The 21,516-nt window shown below is 41.2% G+C and overlaps 1 protein-coding gene across 14 annotated transcripts in view; it reads right to left on the bottom strand.

The window, feature by feature from the left end:
- The window catches only part of gab1 (GRB2-associated binding protein 1), a 92,940-nt gene that overhangs the window by 58,320 nt on the left and 13,104 nt on the right, over positions 1 to 21,516 (bottom strand). For 3 of the 14 annotated variants that reach the window (XM_088633101.1, XM_088633109.1, XM_088633110.1), the window contains exon 1: positions 7,681 to 7,825. The exons of 5 other annotated variants lie outside the window; for them this stretch is intronic. In XM_088633101.1, coding sequence (XP_088489227.1) covers positions 7,681 to 7,794 — 114 coding nt within the window. In that variant the 5' untranslated portion in view covers positions 7,795 to 7,825. Of the gene's footprint in view, positions 1 to 7,680; positions 7,831 to 14,039; positions 14,289 to 21,516 lie in introns of those variants that run through there. 6 more of the 14 variants (XM_088633107.1, XM_088633112.1, XR_015937378.1 and 3 more) reach the window with 5 other exon arrangements.

The raw sequence follows: 21,516 nt of genomic DNA, 5'->3' as shown, positions 1-21,516 counted from the left end.
GATAAATTAAGTTGACATGCAGCCAACACCTGTTACAAATACATACATGTACAGATTTCAAGTATAGACTTTCAGGTTCTAGTCTTAACATTTACTGTGACGTTTTAGCAGAAAAACAAGGACTTTCAGTCAGCATTGAGGCAGTTATCTTGGCAAAACTCCACTGACTATGTAAACAAATACCACTTTTTTTAGCCATCTTGCATTTCCCCATTGTCTCCATTGTCAGACCTCAGCTCCTTCCAGTTCAAGAGTGCTGCTGTTTATGGTGCCGCAAGACAAGAACACGAGCCCTTGTAAAGTTGTCAAGAGCTGCAAACCTCAAATACCAATTCAAATTGGAAACATTTGCAATACAACTATTCTATCTTAAATATTCACGCCACATTTACAATCTGTTCAGCTTATGGCTCAGAACCATGCAAAGGTTGCTAGCTATTTAACAGCAGCTAGATAATTTCAGAATCTGTAGTATTCACAAACAAAAGAATATAACAGTGAAGGAAAGCAAGACATTTTACTTTTCACATGGGATGTTTTCAAATGAATGGCTTCTTACAAAAATTACCTAAAAATAAAAAATGGATATAGTCATTGCTGTATTTCAAAATATAAACATTTTGTCTCACTAGTACTTCCAAAGTAAGCAATTAGCTTTTTGCTGCCGAATAACAGTGAATAATCCAAACTGGTTAAAACACTGGTTAATGTGAAGCAGCAACGGACCTCCACATTCGCCACAAGGTGAATATCAAGCAGCTCAGTTTTCATAAAATATTACTCCACACAATAAAGCAGAGAAATCTAGACTGGACCCGTTTCAAATCTGAAAGGGTCGCAAAAGTAAAAACCTACACATGAAACCAAGCCTATGAATGTAATGGCATTATTGCACTGCCATTTTCTTCATGGAAGCATCGGTCTTAAAAGAGTAAAAACAGTAACTTCTGCGGTTTCTCACACAACACCCACACTTGTCCTCTCCACTGCATGCTGGAGGAGAACAGATTGCTGAATTCACAGGGGTAACATACCTTTTTTCGGAAATGAAAAACACAAAGGGTGGGTCAGGTCTGTTTATTCAGTTAGCTGCTCACTTTAACTTCTGTCTGCAGCAAGTGCCTTGAGTTTTATACTGGGCCCCAGCGTGACCTCTCCCTCCACTCACTTCCTCAGCAGTGTAATCAGCCTTCCCAGACTCCCTTCAAGCTCCCATGAGTCACCGGGAGTGTAAAATCAGTGGGGGCATAACAGTTACCCACACAGCTGCACGCTGATAGTGGACATGTCTGCTCACACTGGCATTCTGAACTATCCATCCATTTTCTATCTGCTTGAACCAAGACAGTGTTGTGGGAGAGCTAGAGCCTATCCCGGCAAGGCACAGGCACAAAACAGGATCCTCCCTGGACAGCCCCAGGGCACACACTGACACCAACGTGCACACACTCACACCAGGGCCAATTCTCCCAAAAGCCAATTAACCTACCAGCATGTTTTTAGACTGTGGGAGGAAACCGGAGCACCCAGAGGAAACCCACACTAATAATGGGAGAACTTACAAACTCCACACAGATAACACCCCAGGAATTGAGCTAAAGGCTCTTCAACCATCCGAGGCAAAAATGCCAAACGCTCTGCCAATTAATATAAGCTAAAGCAAGGGAGCCAATTGCAATAAATCCAGATGTGCCCTGGGGAGTACTCAGATTTCAGCTACTGTGCTGTCCCTCCAGTACTGCAGGTTTTTCTACAGGAATCATACTGTGGGAGAGGTGTGCCATTAGTCTTATCCTTTCGGTGCAAGAACACGAATCGCCAACATTTAACTCCTCTTTTACAAAGAAATAAGATATCAATTTCTAGATTCCGTAAGATAAAAATGTCAAGTGCTTAAAATGGCAACATCAGATGTTGGATTGCAAGTCATTCTGAAGACGTACAGTAAACAAAAATCTGAATTTAAACACTTTAAAAGAGACAAAGGTCATTCCTCATAATCTATTTATTCAGACTATTAGAAAAAGATAAATTACTTTTAATTACTTTTGAGAACTTTTAAACTACAGAAAACTATATAAAGATGTGACCTAGAATAATAGCATGCTCTTCAGAAGTAATGCATCACAAATGCAGGATTGCAAAATTATTCCTAACCAGCAATGTGAAGAACCTGGACTATTCGTCTTGAATATTTTCCCCATATGCTATAAATATTACAAAGAATAAAAAATATTTTCACTGTGAGTCCTCCTGAGTTTGAGATACCAATAGCAATTGCTTTTTAAATTAAATTGTGTAAACCTAATCCCATTTTAAACTCGATTTCCCCAAGCAGACAGGCAGGTTCATAGCTTACTTTTCCCAGACCTGCGTTCTCCTCCTGCACCATCACCACAACCCCTTAGATCATCTGGACATCCTGGGAGCTGATGAAAGTTTCCTTGTGCATGGTTGCCTGATACGATCGAGCAAGAAAACACTAACAGACTTGCGGTGAGTGGGAGTCCGCCGATTCTTACACAGAACAGTCATCTCTCACTGCCACACAAAAAACATTCACTCTATCGCGTGCTGCACTGCTGGGTAAGACAAGGAAATAATAATCAACAGTATTTGTTTCATCATTTTCATTGAGAGCTAGAGCGCATTAATATTATTTATAAATGTTGGCAGGGCGATACTCAGTTATGAGCCTCACACAATTAAGGGAACCTTTCGAACTCGGAGGCAACTAAGGTACACCACAGCCCAAAGAGTCAGACAAACGACTATACCCGAATCGCAGAAAAAAGAACAGAAATAGTACGGGAAACTGAAAAACGACAAAATGTACAGCAAAAAAAAAAACATTTACAAGCTTCGTAACCATTTTGCACTGCCTAACAAGACGTCTCCTGTGTCAGCCTGTATTCGGGAAGAGGGCAGCTGTTCGCTCGTGCAGTCCGATGGAACGACTCAATCCCTGAGGGGCGGGAAAGAGCGTCATCGACAGTCTGGGGGGGGGTGGCAAGAAACCGCTCTGCCCCCACAAGGTCGATTCCTTTCTGGGGCACGTGACCATGACATCAGGCAAATGTAACACAATCAGCTCCCTCTGCCCCCTGGCTCTTCAATTAAAGGAGCTTTCAATCCAATTTTCTGACCTGAAATGCATTGCCAAAAAAATGTTATTTGATTTGGAGACAATCTGGGAGGTCTACTCAGGCCCTGGAGTTACACGTGGCCCAGTGAATGAGTCCTAAGTGATGATGATGATTCAGAGAAAAACCCCTACTGTCCTGCGTGTGCAGCAGAGACAAATGGAGATCTGTGAAAAACAACACTACCAGTAGCTGCGCATTAGGGTCCCAGCTCTGAAAAACTACCCAGAATCCTCTGTCAAGATGCTAAAGTACTTACCCACCCACCCCCAAAGCTACACCTTCATTGTTCTTGTCAGAAAGGCAGACCTGCATTATTGACTTCTTATACAAGGATACTTCTACAAATATCCAATTCATTTTAAGTTAGACTACTTAAAAATATAACTTTGGTAAAAAAAAATGAAACCAGCCAGTCCGTAAAACAAAGTTCGTATGTCACTGCGAGGTCTGAAGCGAAGCCGTGAGAGACCCCTTTTTCATAATGGAAAAGCCTGCAAGACAGTAGGAGAGGTGGCCAAGACCACAACTAAAGGCAAGAGCACTCACTCTCCTGGTACAATGGATGTATTGGCTCACAAAAAAGTGATTAGTTCTTTCAGGAAAAAAGCTTATCAAAAGCAGCCAGCAAACCCTGCGAAATTAATGTTGTTCCCTACCTTATTAAAAGCTAGACAACTGTAAACTACTATACTGTCTGATACATTACATAAAGCAATATTTGATGTAAAGCATTGTTTGTTTAAAAACAAAAAGGCAATTGCATAAAAAGATACACAGCTGCTCTATTCACATTTTATGAAGAAGCAACAACATGAAATTTAATGTTAAAGCAGCAAGCACATTTTGAAAATCACCTGTACATTTTATTTCCAGAATAAAACTCTGGCACACCCGGACAAAGCTCACAGCCCTCACATATAGATTGTCTACATCATACCACACCACAGGCCCTCAGAACACAACACCTACCCTCAATAAAACCACAAACCACGAGTGACAGCACCTGCACAGTAGGGAGCACAACGAAGCTTCACTGCAACACTGCTGGAAAGCACAACGCACTTTTCTACACAATGCTGTCATTAAAATGTTGTTCCCGTCAGCCAAAACCGTACAACCAAAAGAAAAACTTAAACTGTGGCATGACATACTCAGCCTGTGAGGACAGCCATTCAGACTGAATGATTAACAGGTCTAGGAAACAATGATCTCAAGTGATTTCTAGCAGAGAATGCAAAGACCAAAGATGAACAGCTGGTGAACAGCTGGAAAATCGGCACATTCGGAAGATAAATCACCACTTTAACACCATCAACCACACACAAAAACAAAAGTGACAAATTAAAAACTGTACACCTCCACACAATGCGACAACTTTAAAAAGTAAAAGCTGCAGTCTGCAAGAATAAAGACCCTCAAGTCCTCTCTTTGTAAAGCTATTTCCACTATGACATTTTCCACAAGACCTTGTACTGACTTTACCATTCAGCACACCTCACCTCTACAGCCCATGACTAAGGCTTACCCTCCATATCCATGTCTGTGAGAACAGAGACAGAAGACGAGCTTCTCTTTAAAAAAAAACACCGTTTTAAATCAGGACAGGAGGCTCCGCTGGAGCCCTGCTGTAGCACGACTGAAAAACTCCTCGGTGTTGTTTTGTTTTCACTTTCTGGTGGGAGGAGACAAGTGCATTAAGTCAGGGGGTCATTCTGCATCATTTATTGGCATTTAGAGATCAATAGTCCTGAATGACTGACCCATGGGAATCTCAGGCTCTAATATAGGAAAACCTTTTTGGTTATTTTTTTAGCAGCACTCAAACGTTAAGTCATGTTAACTTTAATTCTCATCAATCCCTCTTGAGGTAGACTCGCACAAAGGATGAAGTATTAACCATGAGGGTTGAAAGATTAACTCAAAGACCTAGCTTGCCTTCAGCTGCGGGCATGAACTAGCACCTCAGTGACTGACAGACTTTCTCCGTTACCTAGCACTGCCACAAGTGTTGCCTGTAGTGGGGCTCCTAACACGCAGCAAATGGCCACAGATTCTGTTTTCCAGGAAACAGTGTCTTTTTTTAAATCCCAGCAAAAAAAAAAAACAAGGAAAAAACAAACTCAGTGGAAGTTTCCACTTCTCGGGATTTTATCATCCTGGTCATCTGTGTTCCTAACACACACACTAGGCACAAAATTTCCTGTTTTCCATCCATTGTCACATCAGTTGGTTCTGAAGGCTGTCATTTCTAACTTTAGATCTGAAATCTGACCCTTAACCAAACAAGAAAGAAACGGCAAATAACTTCTTACAAGCTCTGCTGCAGAGAGAGCCCTAGGAGGACATAAAATATCTGATGACTTTTGATGTCAAACCAGCTCAAATCAAAACCTGTGCACTGCTCCACAGGCTATGCAGGTTATAAACACTTTCAAGGTCTTTGTTTTTACGAGAGAGGTCTCTTAGAGCCAAATACAAATATAGATCTCTGTAACCCGTTTGAAAATGTTAACCCACTTTTGTTACTGAATAGTAGATGGTAAAGGTCTCTCCCTTTTACAAATACAAGAGGAAGAAACCCTGACAAAGCAAAACTCAGTCCTGCATGAGAAAACAAACGACACTTCAGCACAGAACTTTTGGCTGAAGCACCGTAAACACAGAGGTTGTGTTTTTCAGAACAGGACAATTTCAAAAAGGCCTCTAAATGCAGTCCAACATTGCTAATGGAGAGAGAGCATAGCAACAGCCTCACAGCAGATTTTAAATGAAGACCTGTACTCCCTGGTCACAGCTGATAAAAAGGCAGCGATATATTGCAAGCAAACCGAAGGGTGTGCAGACCCAGTTTACCTAGGATTACCGTTTCTAATGGCTTGTAATATAGCTGGACTGGACCGATTTTAACTGCTGTAGCCATTTCATTCCACCTTTCAATCATATTCAAGCTGGTGTCGGGACACAGCCTTTATCGAGTATCAGACAGACTCGTTCCTGCAGTCATGACACATAAGAACATTTACAAACAAGAGGAGGCCCTTCAGCCCATCTAGGTCACTTGATTTTGCGGTGCTAACTGATCCAGGCTTACCCAGCTATTTCTTCAAAGAAGCCAAGTACTTTGAGCTGACTACTACTACTGTTACAACTACCTGACTATTAAATTATTACATGTTGCACAACAGCTGGAATCTCATCTTCTTCTTTGTTAAATATGTCGTCACACTTTAAAAATGGAAAAAAGAAATGTTCTTATGAATTGCTCATCCCAGTCTAGCCTTGCTTCTCTAAGACAACCTATACACCACCTTGGCCCTAGGCATGATGGATCTGTTTATTAAGGGGGCTGTCAGCTGCTAGAACGCACTCAGCAGATTCTATGGAACAAGTGTAAAGATGAACTGGTCAAGCCCACCTCTACAACATGTATAATAAACCAGTTATTTTCCAGCTACACTGTCTGTATGGAAAGAAAAAAAGGTCTCGCATCCAGAAGCATCATCTCAATAATTCCGATTACTAAAATTATTAATTACATTACTTTTTGCAATTTTTATACATCAAAAAGAAGTATAATACACAGTGCGCGTATACACTGAATGTATTAAGACATTCACCCACAAAGATGTTTTACACATAATTTGTAAAGTATTGTGCAAAGGTTTGGGTTCTTTAAATATCACATGTATTGCGTAACTCATCACCTTTACAGTACATCATTGCACTGTTTTATTTATTAATACAAAGCATGTTAACATTTTAATAGCTGTATTTCAAAGAATATCAAAAAATACTTTGCGTTCTATGTTTTTACCTCTACACCTTCGCAGTGTTTTACTGGAGTACTGTTGCAGGAATTATAGATGATATCTTTCCAGCAAGTCCGTTTTGCTGGATTCTTTTAATTTTATACAGATGCTCATTTATACTGAAGCTCTACTGCACTCTACCACATACTATATTAGTAGCCTTCCTCAAACCCCACTAGTTAACAGCTGTACACAGTAATCTTCCAGAACAAAAAAATAAAAGACAAAAAATACCATATATATAAAAAAGCACTTTCACAAGACAAATCACTTAACAAAAATATAGAAATGATCGAAAAATAGAATTAAATGTATAGTCTCATAGAAATTAACTGGGCATTACACCAGAGGCCTCTTCTCTACAGTGTTTCTATAATGGCTGCTTGCAGGGAATGTTCAGATTGCAGGACAGCAGATCGGCACATTCTCGATAGATTTCCTGCCTCACTGTGGCTCATTGCTACACCAAAAACCTTTCAAGTCACAGAAATATCACCGCACGGTGTAAACGTACACTTTCAACACACTGAACAGCTTTTGAACAAAAACAGTGCTAAACAGTGCTTCGCTTCTCCACGAGCAAAACTCAGGTCCCTTCAGGAAATTCTACAACTCCAGAAAACAATTTCAAACACTGGCGAAGTGAAGGAGTGAGAGGAGGAAAGGAAAACCCTGCCGAACAGCCCAGGAATTGGGAAAATGCAGTGTGCGGCAGTTTTTTTTACCTTGTTTTGCCGTTTGCTTGCAGGGAGGATCGATAACGCGCGCTGGAGCCTGCGTCTGGCTCCGGAGCTTGCTGTGCGCTGTACGGTCTGGCTACTTTCCTGTCGGCTTTCCATCGCCGTCTACAACACCCTGCTCCAGTAACCCCTGACCCACAGGAAGTAGGCACAATGGACTGAAAATAACAGAAACCGTCCCCTCCATCACGCTTCAACAAAGAGCAGGCACACAAATATGGATCACACTGCTGGGATACTAAAATATCTCCAGCATTGAGAGCAAAAAGCCCAACGAGGCAGTAATGACCAGCGTATCCCCACCCCTGCAGGGCCTTGTGCCTTGAGCCTTGTGCCTGTGACACCCATGTCTGGACATGAGGAGAGGACCCCGATGCGTCTGTGGCAGCCCCGACAACAACAACAGGGTTTAAAGACCTGTAACCAAGGCCCTCTAACTCCACTGCATGGACCAAACTCTTTGAATGATTCTGGCCACATGATTGGCTAGTTTTAACTTTCTCTGTCAAAAATCTGGATTCTCATGTTTAAGCTTTCAGCTGGCGCATCTAAATGAATTTAAACTCAGGTGCACATCAGAGTCATAATCCCCTCATGGGTTCTGCAGTTGTTTTTAGGGAGAGAGGCACAAGCAGAAGAATGCACTACTTAAAGACTCCTAACGTCACTTGTGATATGTGCAATAAGTCTACTACCCCTCTGCATGGTGCTGTATCATTTAATTGTAATTCACGCATTATGTAGCAAAGCCTCAGAACAATGCTGTGATAAAATCAAAGTTTATTGGAATAAATATAAAAAACAATTTCATACATCTGACAGTCTCAGGGTGCATCACAAGACAAGTGATCTAAGATGATCTCAGCATCTTAACAGGGTTCAGGCTGTTCCTGTTTTCACAGAAGCCAGAAACTGGAAGAGGAGGTTCAGCTCAGCTCCATTTTCCAATATCAGCTCACAGCAACCCTGACTCAGGATGCTGAGAAAACCCCTTGAAGACGACAGATGCTCCTGGAGCAAGATTGTGGAGCCCCAGAGTTTCAGGGTCTCTGGCTGAATTTAGCCTTAAACTGAAGCTCCATCTGGCTGCTGGGGTTGGCTGCCAGGCTGGCAGAGTTTCCCCGAACAGCTTGCACATCTCTGCAGGCTGGCACAGAAATGACTCTCATGCCAAGCAATTAACTGCAAGGCTAAATTGAGCTACACGTACCTGTCAGGTTGGAGCCCACAAACAGCACTTCACAAGGGACAGTAATTTACTGCTGACTACCAAACCTAACCTTCACAATATCAAGTCTGGGGCTGAAGGCACCCCAGGCTTTTAATTTGGAAATTAAAAATTAATGGAAAAAGAACTAGCACAGACTATACATATTTTTTTTTTCTTTGCCCAGTTAACCCTTTATGTCTTAAAACTGATTTTAGACAGAAATAAAGAATCGCTTGCATATTGCAGGAATGTTTCCTGCAATATGCAAAATGTTCTCAATTTTCTCTGCACATCAAACGTACCATGATGAATATTCAGAATGTTATTTAGATTGTCAAAATAAACTGTTCATTATAAAACGCGTGTATATTGGTTGATTGGATGCATAAAATTCAGGGATACACATATATATATATACACATCATCTAGTACAACAAGTGAAATGCATTCATACAATAATGATTCAGCTACAAACAATAACCCAAGAATTCAATGAAAACAAACCATGTGTGTGCCAAGAAATGAAAAAATGCAGTTTGTTCATCCATGTAGCGGAAAACCTTGCAGAGTGTTTTTTGGTGGCGTAAGATTCACATCTGGCTCTTGGGGAGATAAACTCTGTCCAGTGCTCACCTCGATTCTACAGTCCCGTCTTTACATGACTTTGCACTTCCAGCAGGCCAGAAGCCCAGATTCAGAGTTCACAAACCTTCTACCCCATAAAGGGTTAAAACCAGAACACGCTTGAGAGCTGGAAGTAAATGTTAGACCTCTCAGTAGGTCCTCAGAATACTTTCAAGCTTCTAAATGTACAGAGTAATTATACTCTGTATAACCAACTTCTGTGCCAGCACTGCTCAAAATGGAACCTGACCTGTTCTAACAAACGTCTATCGCAAAAGGACCACAGGTGCTGACACCGACTGCAACTGCTCACAATTAAATACTGCGTTTTAATGACTACAAGCCTGACAGGGCGTAACACAAGAACACACTCTTCTGTGACACAACAGTTGCTTCCCTGATGGAGGCAGCTTTACTTCGTTGTGAATTTGTTTAATAGAATCAAACAGTTAGCAGTAGATCCAGACAATGGAAAGTCATACTGCATTGCTTTTAAATTGTATTTTTAGCTCATAAAATAACCAGATAGACCTGTCCTGACCTGCAGTTAAGACAGCTTGGAGACAAATTCACTCTTGGCTTATTTAATTGTATAGTTTATATTGCTGCTTGCCAAGATGATTCTGTCACGGTACTTTATTTCTCTAGTTGACAGTGCATGTATGCATAAGCTACTGCAAGTCTTGATATTTTTCAGTTACAATCTGTGTAACCCTACATTTTGAGAAACAGGTTTCAGGTGTCTTTTATTTTCTAAGAGACGGGCCTACTTTCAGAGTCCACCAGCTGCAGTCAGGTGTGTTTCTGTCCAGGGACACCACATTAATTCTTACAAGTCAAATAGCTGCAGCTCCAGAACCATGACTTCATTTTATAGCTCTCTGCAGCCATGTGGGCTGGAAAGTTGTTGCCACACCACATTAAAAATAGCTGGACCCATTTAGAAACATGTGCAGGCCCTCTGACACGCTGCTTGTGACATCCTGTTTTGTTTCTGAAAGAGCACGCTGTGAGTTTAAGGGCCTTCCACTAGGCTGGAGAGCACTCATTTGTGTGCAGCAACACATCCAGTTCTAACCTTGGAGAACAGCCTTTCCTTTTCTTATTGCTTATTGTAAATGCTTAAACACAAAATCTTAAGCAATTCAAATGCCACCATTCAACGACAATAATTATAAGAATAACAACTGAATGTTTTGCATTTGAGAACAAAGAGCCAAGCATGTCTCTGAAGCTCCACACGATCTAAGGATCTACTCTGCCTGATCATGGAGATCATCTGATCTGGAGGAACAACACTTTCCCTTTTTTACAAACCATCTCGCCTGCATTCACTTCACTGAGGAGTCCGAGCACACTTTCAAAAAAGGGGCTGGATCTCAGAAAATGGTCTTAACACCTGTAATGCACAATACTATGCTTAGCTTTTGTATTTGCTACTTTCATAGTCCTCCTCCATTCCCACAGTGGTGGACTAAAAGGAAACAGCAGAGCGTTTAGCTGAACACTAAATATTGGGGCTTCTCCTGCTGCAGATGAAATGTTATTACTCTATAAGCCTGTGGTTTGACAAAGAGGCTCAACCACACTACTGGATCATTATCCTGGCTCCCCTGACGGGCTAAAGTATCCATATTAAAGAGGCTAATCCGTTCACTCTGATATATCAGTGCTCACAGCCCCAGAAAGAGGTGCTGGGGAGGTTACAACACTGAACAGAAAGCAGATCGGATTTCCATCATCATCACGACACAAAGCAGGGTTTGAAAAATTTCACCCGTTTGTGATTTCCAATACAAAATAAAGAACCCCCTCCCAAAAAGATGAAAAGGGTTCTTATTGTTATAAGCATTCACAATATACAACAGAAGGGTCCAAAAAGCAATAGAACTATTATACCTGCTTTTAATACCTAAAGTAAGACACATTCACATTTTTTGTTTTATTGCTCATTAGAAGCTATAAAAAGCAAGTAATCCACAGCAGATAAAAACATTCTCTGAATTTCTAAAATTTTCTGCTGAAGCAGGAGATAAACTGAGTTTCCTGGCTTGTTATTTATATTTTCTTTATACACTGCATTAAGCAAATGATTTACAGTTTAAGAGTCAGACAGACCTGTAATTACCAACCCAAACTTGCCAACAACACTGACACATCCACAGTGCTGTCCTCACATTACCTCTACATACTTTGAGACTCAAATTAAAATTTTACCAGTATATGCACAGTTTTCTTCTCTGCCCTGTTTTGGTAGCCACTCACTTTCCTGCCATCTAGGATACTAAACAGTGAAAGAAAAGTTAAATTGACCGATAATGTACACTGTGACCCATTCAATACCAATTACAGATTTTACCCCTTAAGCCCTAATTCAGCCATGAAGTTACACTCACTGCAGTTGTGCTGTGAAGCCAAGTCTCATCTTCACACCTCTTAAAATCATGAAACCTTACTAATAATGATGCTTCTTGGTTTTTTACCCCCCCAAATGTTATCATTTCAATGAGCAGTTCACCGATGAGAGGAAGAGACACTCTCAATAACTGGATTCAAGTACTGTATGTCTGTTTTATATATTGACTTGTCACATTACTTAAATACTGTAAACAAACATCCAACTATTAACCCATAAAGAAAAACCTTGCTTTTTGAATATGCTTCTGAGCCAAAAAATCTCAGACTCATTAATCGTATTAAATCTTATCAGTAGGACTCAGCCATTTTCTAATCACTTTTGCCCAGATACAGACTTAGCTCAGTAGACTTAAGATTTACTCTTTCACCTGCTCACAAGCTTAATTGCTAATGCCAGAGATTCACAAGACGTTATGCAAATATCTTCAACTGATACATCACCTTTCAAGTGCCACCTTTCTATGAGCAAGGAAAAATGCCAATTTATTCCAAGTCGTCAGTTTTAATCAAATACAACTCAAATAAGTGTACAATAACTTGTTAAAAAAGAAATTCACACTTGCAGATATCCAACCGCTATTTTCTTTCCCTCCAATAGATCTTTACCAGTTTTTTACATACAGGTATCAATATCAAAAGCGCACAGTACAAGTATCATAAAAATCTTATTTATTTTACATATTGGAAAAGCCAAGAAATTACAAACTCTCAGAGATACCGACCAATAAACAAGAAAATATATTTGGTCTTGTGTTTGAGAACTGACGGTTAGCTACAGATTAAAGCCTGTCACCATAGCGTTTAAAGAGCAGCTCAAAGAAAGATCCCCGAAAAAGACAAAGCTTCTGGGAAGCAAGACAAAGGCTGGGCTGGCCGGAGTGAACGGACTTCAATGTTCGTGGTCAACGTTTGCAAGCCGTTTTGGCGATTTCGGAGGTCAAGGTGCAGCAAAAGGTCATCTGGGTGGTATGTAACCCATCTGTGCCCCGCTTAGTCACATGCATTTGACAAAGCAGCATCTTTCAAATTCAACACATTCCATTCGCACAGCAACTCCGTTCACATGACTGAAGTGTCCCTTCAACACTCCGACAAGACCAAACAATTGCTCTTTTAGTTCTGTGGTCTGCACAACTACTACAATGTTTCATGCCAACACAGACCAAGAAAAAAGAACTGGATTACACTTCAGGCTAACTTTAACCAGACACATCCAAATTCATTCTAATCTTTCATATTCCCCTAACGTATGAGATAAGGAACCGTAACCAAGAATTGTCCTGAAGCTGTAAATGAAAAACAACAGAAAACCACTTCAGAAGCTTTTTTTGGGGAAGTGGTTGGTCATGGTTAATTGCAGTGGTTTTTCTTGACTGTGGCAAACCTTTGTAATTATTTGAAGACCCTTATTAAAGATCTGATCATTACCACAAGCCTGCCTTCAACATTTAAATATAAAAAATATCAAAAAAGGTGAACAGGGAGCCGGGGGTGGGGGGGGTTAATTCTTCCCTTTTTAAGTTTTAAATGCTGAGATCACACAGGCTATGTCTAATCTCAAAGAAGAAAAAAGGAGCCTGCAAAATAAAATAAAATCAAAAAAGAAATGTAAAAAGATTTCAAATGACTTCGATATACCCTACATTTTTCCTTAGGTGTTCTAGGCTAAATACTAGATAGGACAGAAGATACTAATAAGAAGCACATATTGAGGTATACTTATGTTATGCAGGAAAGAGGAACATTTGCTGCTACTGAACCCTGCCAAATACTTCCAAAGATACTGTTCACTGGATCCATGGAGTCTGTCCGGCTGATAGCAGCAAACAATGCTCAGTTGGCATTACCTGAGTGCTACGTCTGGCCACAGACCTGAAAAGGGGTAGAAAAGAGCTGGTTTACAAAACACAGTGTTTATCTTCATCATCAAAGGCCATCTGCAGCACTCAAGAGAGAAGACCTGCAGACCAGAAATTCTTCAACCAAACACAGATGAAGCAGCAGATGACGTTTTCCTGTTGATTAAATTCTGGACTTGTGGGCCAGGAATAAAAGCAAGCAAAAAAAAATAATTAAAAAGGAAGCTACTGACCTTGATTTGCCAATAGAGTTCAAATTCTCACAACTTGAAAGGCGGTCAATAACGACGAGCAGGAGCAGACACTAACACAGAGCAGCAGCGTGCTGGACCATTGCAGTGGGACAGACAAACGGGAAAAACTCAGGAGAAAAGGCTTCAACCAGGGTATGACGAGGTCAGCAGAAGAGCAGGAGCCACAACTGCAGTTCCCATCACACAGAGCAGCACAGTTCCGTATCACAGCCCTCGCAGTGAGCATCTGCAGCTCAGTCACACATCCAGCAATGAGGAAAGCTTTCTCTTTCCCCCCCTCTCTCTGTGCCTCCCTCTTTAACTATCTTCTCTGGCTCCAGGCCAGCTTAGTGATATCAATGGCTCAGCTCTAATGCAATATAGAGGGGCTGCAAAGAAGAGAAGCAACAGAAGTACAGTAGCAGCTCACTAGGGACTACAACCGAGAGCAGAGGTCTGGAGTTACCAAGTCATGAATACGCAGAGAACTAACCATTACAGGGGGCCGTCTCGCAGTAACCTGAGAAATTACACGGGGCACCGACGGTATTTCACAGCTTGTCTGCAGCCCTGTCTTCCCAAAACCACGGGGGATCTTCAGAGGGAGGCAAACCGAGGTAGACCGTCAGCAATACTGTGCTCACAGTCCAGCAGGGGAGGACCTGTTCATCTGAGGAGCGCTCTCTCAGAATCAATGCATTTACTGTAGCAAGTGCATGAATAACAAAAGGTGGCGGCAAAACTAATTCAGGATTGTACAAAATCTTAAAATGTAGCAGGGCTGCACTGCAGATTACATGAGAAGCCCTTGTACCTTTTATAAATGTGCTACTTATAAAAGGTAGCCGAAGTGTGGATTTTTTTTTCCCCTGCGGGACTCTGGAATTACAAGCAACATTTAAACATTATGGATCTTTTTTATATCTGTTAGATGTATTATTTTTATCTATGGGCATAAACTTATGGGTGGCATAGCTATTAGCAGAAGGTTATATGTACAAATCCCAATTACAGTAACCAATAAGCACTAATCTTGAACAAGGCACTTCGTTCAGCTTGCTCCTGTAAATGTCAGAATCTCCTCAGAACTCAGGTTCCCCAGAAGGCTGGGCATAGTCAGGATCTCCTCAGAACTCAGGATCTCCTCAGAACCCAGGCTCTCCAAACAGCTGGGAATAGTCAGTTACCTCCACAGGCTGGCAACCCTTGAGGCCAGCTGCAAGAGGGCAAGCATGAGCCTCTCTTTGCCAGCAAAGCTCTGGTGCAGGGCTGTATTCCCACTGATGTCAGGATCTCCTCAGAACTCAGGTTCCCCAAACAGCTGGGAATGGTCAGGATCTCCTCAGAATTCAGGTTTCCCAAACAGCTGGGCATAGTTAGCGTCTCCTCAGAACTCAGGTTCCCCAGATGGCTGGGCATAGTCAGGATCTCCTCAGAACTCAGGTTCCCCAGATGGCTGGGCATAGTTAGCGTCTTCTCAGAACTCAGGTTCCCCAGATGGCTGGGAATAGTCAGGATCTCCTCAGAACTCAGGTTCCCCAGACGGCTGGGCATAGTCAGGATCTCCTCAGAACCCAGGCTCTCCAGACGGCTGGGAATAGTCAGTTACCTCCACAGGCTGGCAACCCTTGAGGCCAGCTGCAAGCGAAACTCTGGTGCAGGGCTGTGTTCCCACTGATGTGTGGAGACAGGGTGTCGGCCGAGGAGTCCACCGACACTTCCCATAGGAGGTCACGGGGTGAGCAGGTACGAAACGAGACGTGTAGAACGCACAAAAGGGGATTTCAAAATTGGGTGGTCAGGATGAAAAATAATTGACGTTTCTGAATTTCTAAGCAAAAGACCAAAACTGTAAAAGGTTTGTTTTTTCCATTAAAACCATGTTTGGGTAAGTCTTACAGTACACACTACACATGGCACTTTTCACATCACCCTACCCTCTAATATTATTACATATTTACTCTGAGACGTTCTTAATAAGCAACACTAACAGGGTGTTATTCTTTTATATTAAAATATCAAGTAATACATTTAAGACTCAATTTACTACAGCACTGGAATTTTGATTAAGAAAGCGATATTTGCCTAATATTTGGACTGTAAAAGCAATATTTGGGTGGTTAATTCAGTTCCTTTCATTACGTTATCATAGCCTTTTGTACAGCTCATGTGTTATTTGTATAATGTTTCTTTATTAGCCCTATACAATTTCTTGCATTAGGAATTCATCTTTTCGCATACCCCAGCTTTTCTCCATGGAGACACAGACACGGAGAGAGAGAGAAGCTTGGGGTCAGAGCACAGGGTCAGCCACTGTACAGCGCCCCTGGAGCAGTTGGGGTGAAGGGCCTTGCTCAGGAGCCCAACGGAGTAGGATAGCTCTGCCAGCCACGGGATACGAACCGGCAACCTTCCAGTCACAGGCGCAGATCCTTAGCCACAGAGCCACCACTCCGCCCTGGTTGGTTGCTTTGAATTAAAAATGAACATTAGATTTGTACTTTAGCTCATTTAATGTTTGTGTATTGAGAGATTTTGTTCTTTTAATCATTAAGTACTTTCTATGCACACATAACTGCGCGTCTTTATGCTGCAATTCATAGTAATGATGTTCAAAGCCTATGAGTTAATGAATAACTCAGCATACACAAAACATTCATATTTGTTATGTCCTCATGGGTTATTAATACACTAACATCTTTTGTTCCGATGCGATGGGTGTGAGCAGGTCGTAGCAAAGCCGATTTTAACACATGGAAATAAAATGAAAAGAACCATAAGACAGAAAACCGAATTCTGAAATGCTGTAAATGCTACCCTGGCCAAAAAAAAAAGAACAAACAGAAATTAAACCAAGCGCTCGAGTGTTGCTCAAAAGGATTTAAAAGGAAATGTGGTGCAACCGAAGGAGGTCTACCATGCATTCAGAGAAGAGGGCAAATGAGAGCACCCAGTGTAACTACAACATGCGCTTGCTGGCCTGCCATCTGCTAAGCATTAGCGGTTCACAGGAAACTCTACTGCAGATCCTCTTGGGCTCTAGGGAGCACAGCCATTCCACCCTACACTGCAATTTGCAACATCAAGAAAACAGAAGTCTTACGGAAACTTCAGCAAAATTCCTGCGTGGAGCAACAACCCAAGTGTAGTCAGGGCAGAAGTAGGGTATATATACATACAGTGGACAGACAAAGTCTACACACCATTATTGAAATTGCAGGTTTTTGTGATGTAAAGCCAGAAATCTAGACAAATCATGTCAGATAGTTTTCCATCTTTAATGTGACCTTGCAACCAACAAAATTCAAGAGAAAAACAAATAGATATAATTATTAGGAAAACTAATTGAAATTAAAAAACCTACAACACCCTGGCTGCATAAGTGTGCATACACCCCCACCCAACTAATACTTTATGGAAGCAAAGATGACATCTATCAATGAAAGAAAGAACTAGGAAATGAGTCTCCTGTGTGACACCCCAAGGAGATTCTGAGTCCACCCATCCACCATCACAGCTCTAGGTGCCCACTCAGACACCTGTGATCAATCCAATCCGGAGCTTGGCCAAACTGAAGTCATGGCCCAAACATCACCTTCGTAATGAATACTCTCATACAACATTTATTTGTGAGCATAACTGGGCATCAGGGAAAGTCTGCAAACCCCGTCATTACCACCACATCATTGCCTGAATCACAGCCTTGATTCAGGCCCTCTTAGAATGGCACCATTGTGACTAAATATCACTGAGCTACGTAACTGCAATGGGGTTATCGTCATAAATGACAACTTTGTGCATGCCAACAAATGGTGGTCTGAAAGATGAATTCTGGCTGTCTCTGTCAATTGGCAGTGGTATAACACAAGCATGCTGGACAAATCACAAAAGAATTACAGAAGCCCGTGTCAGAGAACCACATTGATTTGTTGGCAAAAGCATAAAGCTGTGGAGGGAAAATAATGTCAACTTCAGAAGTCAGCTTGTTGTCGTCAATTGGAATCTCATAATAAAACACTCCGATGACCTGCTTTTGTTAAAGAAACAACCACCCTGAATCTTCAGCACCATAACATACAACCTTAACAGACAAAACGAACCAGAGTGTACAAGTGGAAACTGCATGTGGAAGTGCATCTATAACAGAGGATTGGGGAGTAAGGAACACACTACCCAGCCATGTTTTTGATGACCATACCCTGGCATTTCTCAACAAATGGCTGGATGAGGTCCTTGGATCAATTCATTACTCAATTCACTAAATCACTAATCTCTAACCCTTCTTGTGTTCTTATTTGTTTCCACTCGGGACTTGTATGAGAGCGATCCCCAAATGATGCAACATTTCACACGTCAGCAAATCTGAACTCTTCTTCACAAAAGGAAAGGGAGGGAGGAAAGCACTGTAGAGGCGAGGGCTCTGGACTCAGAACTGGTGGGTTGTGGGTTCCAGTCCCTGCTGCCGACACTGCTTTGCCCCTGAGCAAGACACTTTATCACAGCTTCACACATGGATACCAGCACTGCTGGAAGTAAAACCACAAAGGGATATCTTCCCATCCAGGGGAGAGCCATGCTTTTCCAGTCATCTCAATGAGAACAGTGTGATTGTATTGTTACGGCTGTGGCAGGATGACAGGTTCAGGCAAGACGGCAGCTCCTCTTTACCGCATCCCCCAGAATGCTCCAGGGAATGACTGGCCACCCCCAGTAAACTGACCCGTTTGGCGAAAGATAATCAGTCAGGTGGCATTTAAATAAACAGGAAGCAGAGGCTTCCAGCTGCCAGTCATTGTCTGCCGTCCAGAGAGAGAGCAGATCCTCTGCTAATGCTCTGCACTGGCATGAGAAGAGAAGGAAACGACAGAGCGGGGACCCTGGGACTGTGGAAGTGCATGTTGAGTTTTGGGAACTTTGCTTTAGAAGAGTGGGAAGAGTTTTTTTTTTTTAATGGTTTGAATGTTCAGGAGGGAAAGTTTTTGGCTTCAGAAAGAAGCCAATAAACATCTTAGCTGGCCAGCTGTTTATCTTCAGAAACTTCAAGAAGTGCATTTAAAAAGCTCAAAGAGGACCTGAGGTTCTGTTTTGTTTCCCCCACACTACAAATAAAGAGCAAACGGTTACCTTTATGGCTGTGTTTGTGTGTTTGTTTTACCTAGACCTGCTATTGTAATGATCCAGTTATGGCACCCCACCCCTGGGTGTATCAAAGTGTCTATCAGTACAAACAATAAACAGCAAAAGCCAAGAAGATGAAAAATGGTCATGGCGACAGGTAATTTATACATTTGTTTATTGACAATTTGCGTTTTCTCTCCTAAAAGCATCAGGACAAAGCATGCCTGACTTCACTCAGAAATCATGACTATAGACATGCAGAACTGTAGCTGTAGTTTAACCATAAAAGACAGAAATGTAGAAGAAATGGAAAGCTCATGACCAAATTGGGAAAAAATACAGCATCATATCCGTGAGACCTTCAGTCCATAGGATTAAAAACATCAGGGCTAGATCACAGTGTCAAACATGCAGTTTTCAGAACTTACAGTTGCACACTAAAATATACGCTAAAAGATTAAGCACAATAAGGCTTTATATTTAAAGAGGAAAAAAAGCTACCTGTATATATCCAGTATCAAAAGAAACTATGCTTAAGAAATACCTGCTTACAAATTAGCCTAAACAAAGAAACACTAATATTATTCTGCTTAAAGAGAACTCGATAATCCAGTTAAAGTATTAGACTGTGTAAATTAGATGGAACAGAAGAGTTAATTTAGTATTTTATTCTGTAATTTAAAACCTAAAACTTCAAATAAACTTAGAAAATGCCATACTAAAGCTAAATGACAATACAGCCCATATGAAAGAGTAACTGTACAGCTGAGTGCTGCAGATTGCTGAAATTCAATACCAGAGGTACTCAAATAGCAGAGATTCCAATCCATTCCAGTGCAGCTCTTTGGCAAAAACTGCTTCTAAATTATATGTTTGAGCTAAGTAGCACTTAATCAAATAACTAAAGAACTGGATGTGCCAAATCCTTGCAATGGATGTAGCTTTTGCACTGGAAAGGCCGGTATTACTCAGCAACAGTGTCCCGTAAATGTACATATACATTTAATTTGTCCTTGAACAACAAGATCATAAACTTCATTCTAAATAAAAAGTTGTCTTTTTTTTTTTTACAGCCAGCATTTCACCAACCAGAAACTAAAGCAAACCTGTGAACAGAACATACCAAACAAAGGCTACCACTGTGCAGGTTTGTCCTGCTTTGCTAAAACATAATTTTAATATTCTTCAAGAGTTAAAACTTCACTTAAGTCAGCTTTTTAAGGAAAACTCTGAGGCGCACATTTGACGCTTTCTTCTTGTGAAGAAAAGTATTTACCTAAAAGTATTCCCATTCTAGCAAGAATAATTGCAGTGTAAATCTCCCCAGACCTGGGGCCCTGCCATCCTGAGCTCACAGCCTCACAGGGACTCTCTGTATATTCTTACTAGTGCAAGACTCATCGCAGCCACTGGAATCCTAAATACAGGCTATTACACCAGTGAAAACAAACCAAGGAAGAGCAAACCTCTCCCACACTGAGAGCCACGGCAGGATGATCAGACTGGGAAAACTGAATTGGCATGCAAATAATCCAGAGCAGGCAAATCTCTCCAATTGTTATTTAAATCACACAGGTTCTGTCAAATCAAGCTAACTGCCCTCGGTGCAAAACATAAAAGTATTTGCATATGTTGAAGGTTTTGACAAGGCATTTATCTTGTGCCTGTGAAATAGGTTTTTGTTGTTTTACAAGTTAATGGATCTTTCAATTTTTTTCGAAATTTTAAAGACCCGTTGTGTACATTGCTTACATCAGTTTGCATGGTCTAAGCCTTGAGGCTTTTAAGATAGGGGGAGAAGCACACTATCTTCAACTTTCACTAATCACAGTATTGCCAAGAAACATTCCCCTAAGCAAGCCCTTCCAGTTATACGTTTCAATAAATAGAACCATTTATTCTAAAATACATCTGTCTAGAAACTTTTGCAGAGGAAAAAAAACAAGACAAGCAATCATTTACAAACCAGTGTTTGCTAGGCTCAGTAGTTTAACACAGTAAAGTGTTCCACAATACTTGAAAAATACTGTAATATGTACCTTTCATTCCATTTTTACATGAACATTTTCAACAACAGCTGTAAAGGACAAAACGTACAGAAGTATTAACCCATCGGCTCTTTATTTGTATTGAAATCAAGACTTGTAGCAGCTCCTTAGGTGAAAGTGTTTTAAAAGCTCAGACTTTTTAAAAATAAAACGTCACGCTGTCATGATGCTTCAATTTCTCCATTCACTTTCCTCACAATCTAAAGTCAAGAATGTGCATCAATCGCTTCTGTTAAGTGAACAGTGTAATTCACATACCATGTAAACAGCCTTATTATGCGATTACTGCTTGCCCATTAAATTACACAGAG

The sequence above is a fragment of the Lepisosteus platostomus genome, chromosome 1 (genome assembly GCF_059453375.1).
Source record: "Lepisosteus platostomus isolate fLepPlt1 chromosome 1, fLepPlt1.hap1, whole genome shotgun sequence".
In the NCBI taxonomy this organism is placed as follows: Eukaryota; Metazoa; Chordata; class Actinopteri; order Semionotiformes; family Lepisosteidae; genus Lepisosteus; species Lepisosteus platostomus.
Note: the sequence above shows the minus strand (reverse complement) of the source record. Positions and strands in the feature narration are given on the sequence as shown.